Source organism: Chaetura pelagica, unplaced genomic scaffold (assembly GCF_000747805.2).
Source record: "Chaetura pelagica isolate M959 unplaced genomic scaffold, ChaPel_1.0 scaffold604, whole genome shotgun sequence".
Lineage (NCBI taxonomy): Eukaryota > Metazoa > Chordata > Aves > Apodiformes > Apodidae > Chaetura > Chaetura pelagica.
In genome coordinates this window covers 92,910-93,997 of record NW_009952965.1, presented here as the reverse complement: position 1 = coordinate 93,997, position 1,088 = coordinate 92,910, and the positions used below count along the sequence as shown (strand labels likewise).

The 1,088-nt window shown below is 56.8% G+C and overlaps 1 protein-coding gene across 1 annotated transcript in view; it reads right to left on the bottom strand.

The window, feature by feature from the left end:
• MYO1D (myosin ID) overlaps positions 1–76 on the bottom strand; it is a 161,503-nt gene extending 161,427 nt beyond the window's left edge. The window contains exon 1 of the mRNA XM_009995698.1: positions 56–76. Coding sequence (XP_009994000.1) covers positions 56–76 — 21 coding nt within the window. The remainder of the gene's footprint in view (positions 1–55) is intronic.
• Between the last annotated feature and the right edge of the window lie 1,012 nt (positions 77–1,088).

The window sequence follows — 1,088 nt, the reverse complement described above, 5'->3', positions numbered from 1 at the left end:
CCCCCACCTCATGCACCCCACCTCATTCAGGGTCAGATCCTGCACACAGGGGTACCCGCACCCCAGGACCTGCCATTCCGGGTCAAATCCTGCCCCCAGCACCCCTGAGTGCCCCCCCAGGCCCTGCTCACCCTGGCACCAACAGACACCCCAGAACCCCTCAAATAATCACAGAATAAAACCACACAAAAACATCCCACAGACCACCCAGCTGCCCCGAGGTTTTTTGGTACCACCCCAGACCCAAGCACATCGGCGTAATTAGATTAATGACACTAATTATGTCGGGTTTTTGGGAACCTGGGAGCAGGCACATCCTCACCCAAAAGAGGATTTGGGGCACGAATTGCTGGTTGGGGTGCAGGAGTTGTGGGGGTACGGCTGTGAGGCAGTGTGGCCTTTCCTGTCCCTTTCCTTGTCCCTTTCCTTGTCCCTTTCCTTGTCCCTTTCTCTGTCTCCATCCCCATTCCTGGTGGATCCCACTGGGCTGCAGCCCCAGCTGCAAGCAATGAACCCCCCTGGTTATAGGCAGCAGTTCCTGGCTCCATCTTGCCTTCTGGGAGAGGACGGGACTGGGGACCTCTTGGAGGTGAGTGGGGGGTGTGGGACACCCTCAAACACCCCCAATGTTTTGCTTCTCTGTTGTGTTTGGTTCCTTGGGGGGGGGGGGGTTGTTTTCTCATCTTGTTTTCACAACCTACTGGATGGTGATTTTTTGGTGTGTGTGTTATTTCAAGTGTTTAATTTGCGTGGTGCTCATTAAACGTCCACAAACGTGCCGGGAAGTGCAGGGGGAGGTGCTGGAGGTGAGGGCAGGAACTTGTCCTGGGGGCTCCTGCTCTGTTCTCCTCCAGCAGGGGCTGCAGCCAAGTGTGTGTGGGACCAGCAGCCATGGACCCTGTCCCCCCGAGGAGGAAGGCAGCAGCCTGGCAGAGCCTCCTCTGCCTCCGGCCCCGCAGGCAGAAGAAGAAGGTGGCTTATTCCACCTACATCCACAAGCTTCTAAACCAGGTATGCCCCAGCTAGGCTTGGGTGCAACCACCCACGTTCCAAGCTCAGCTTGGTCATCCACGTGTCTTAAGTTGGGT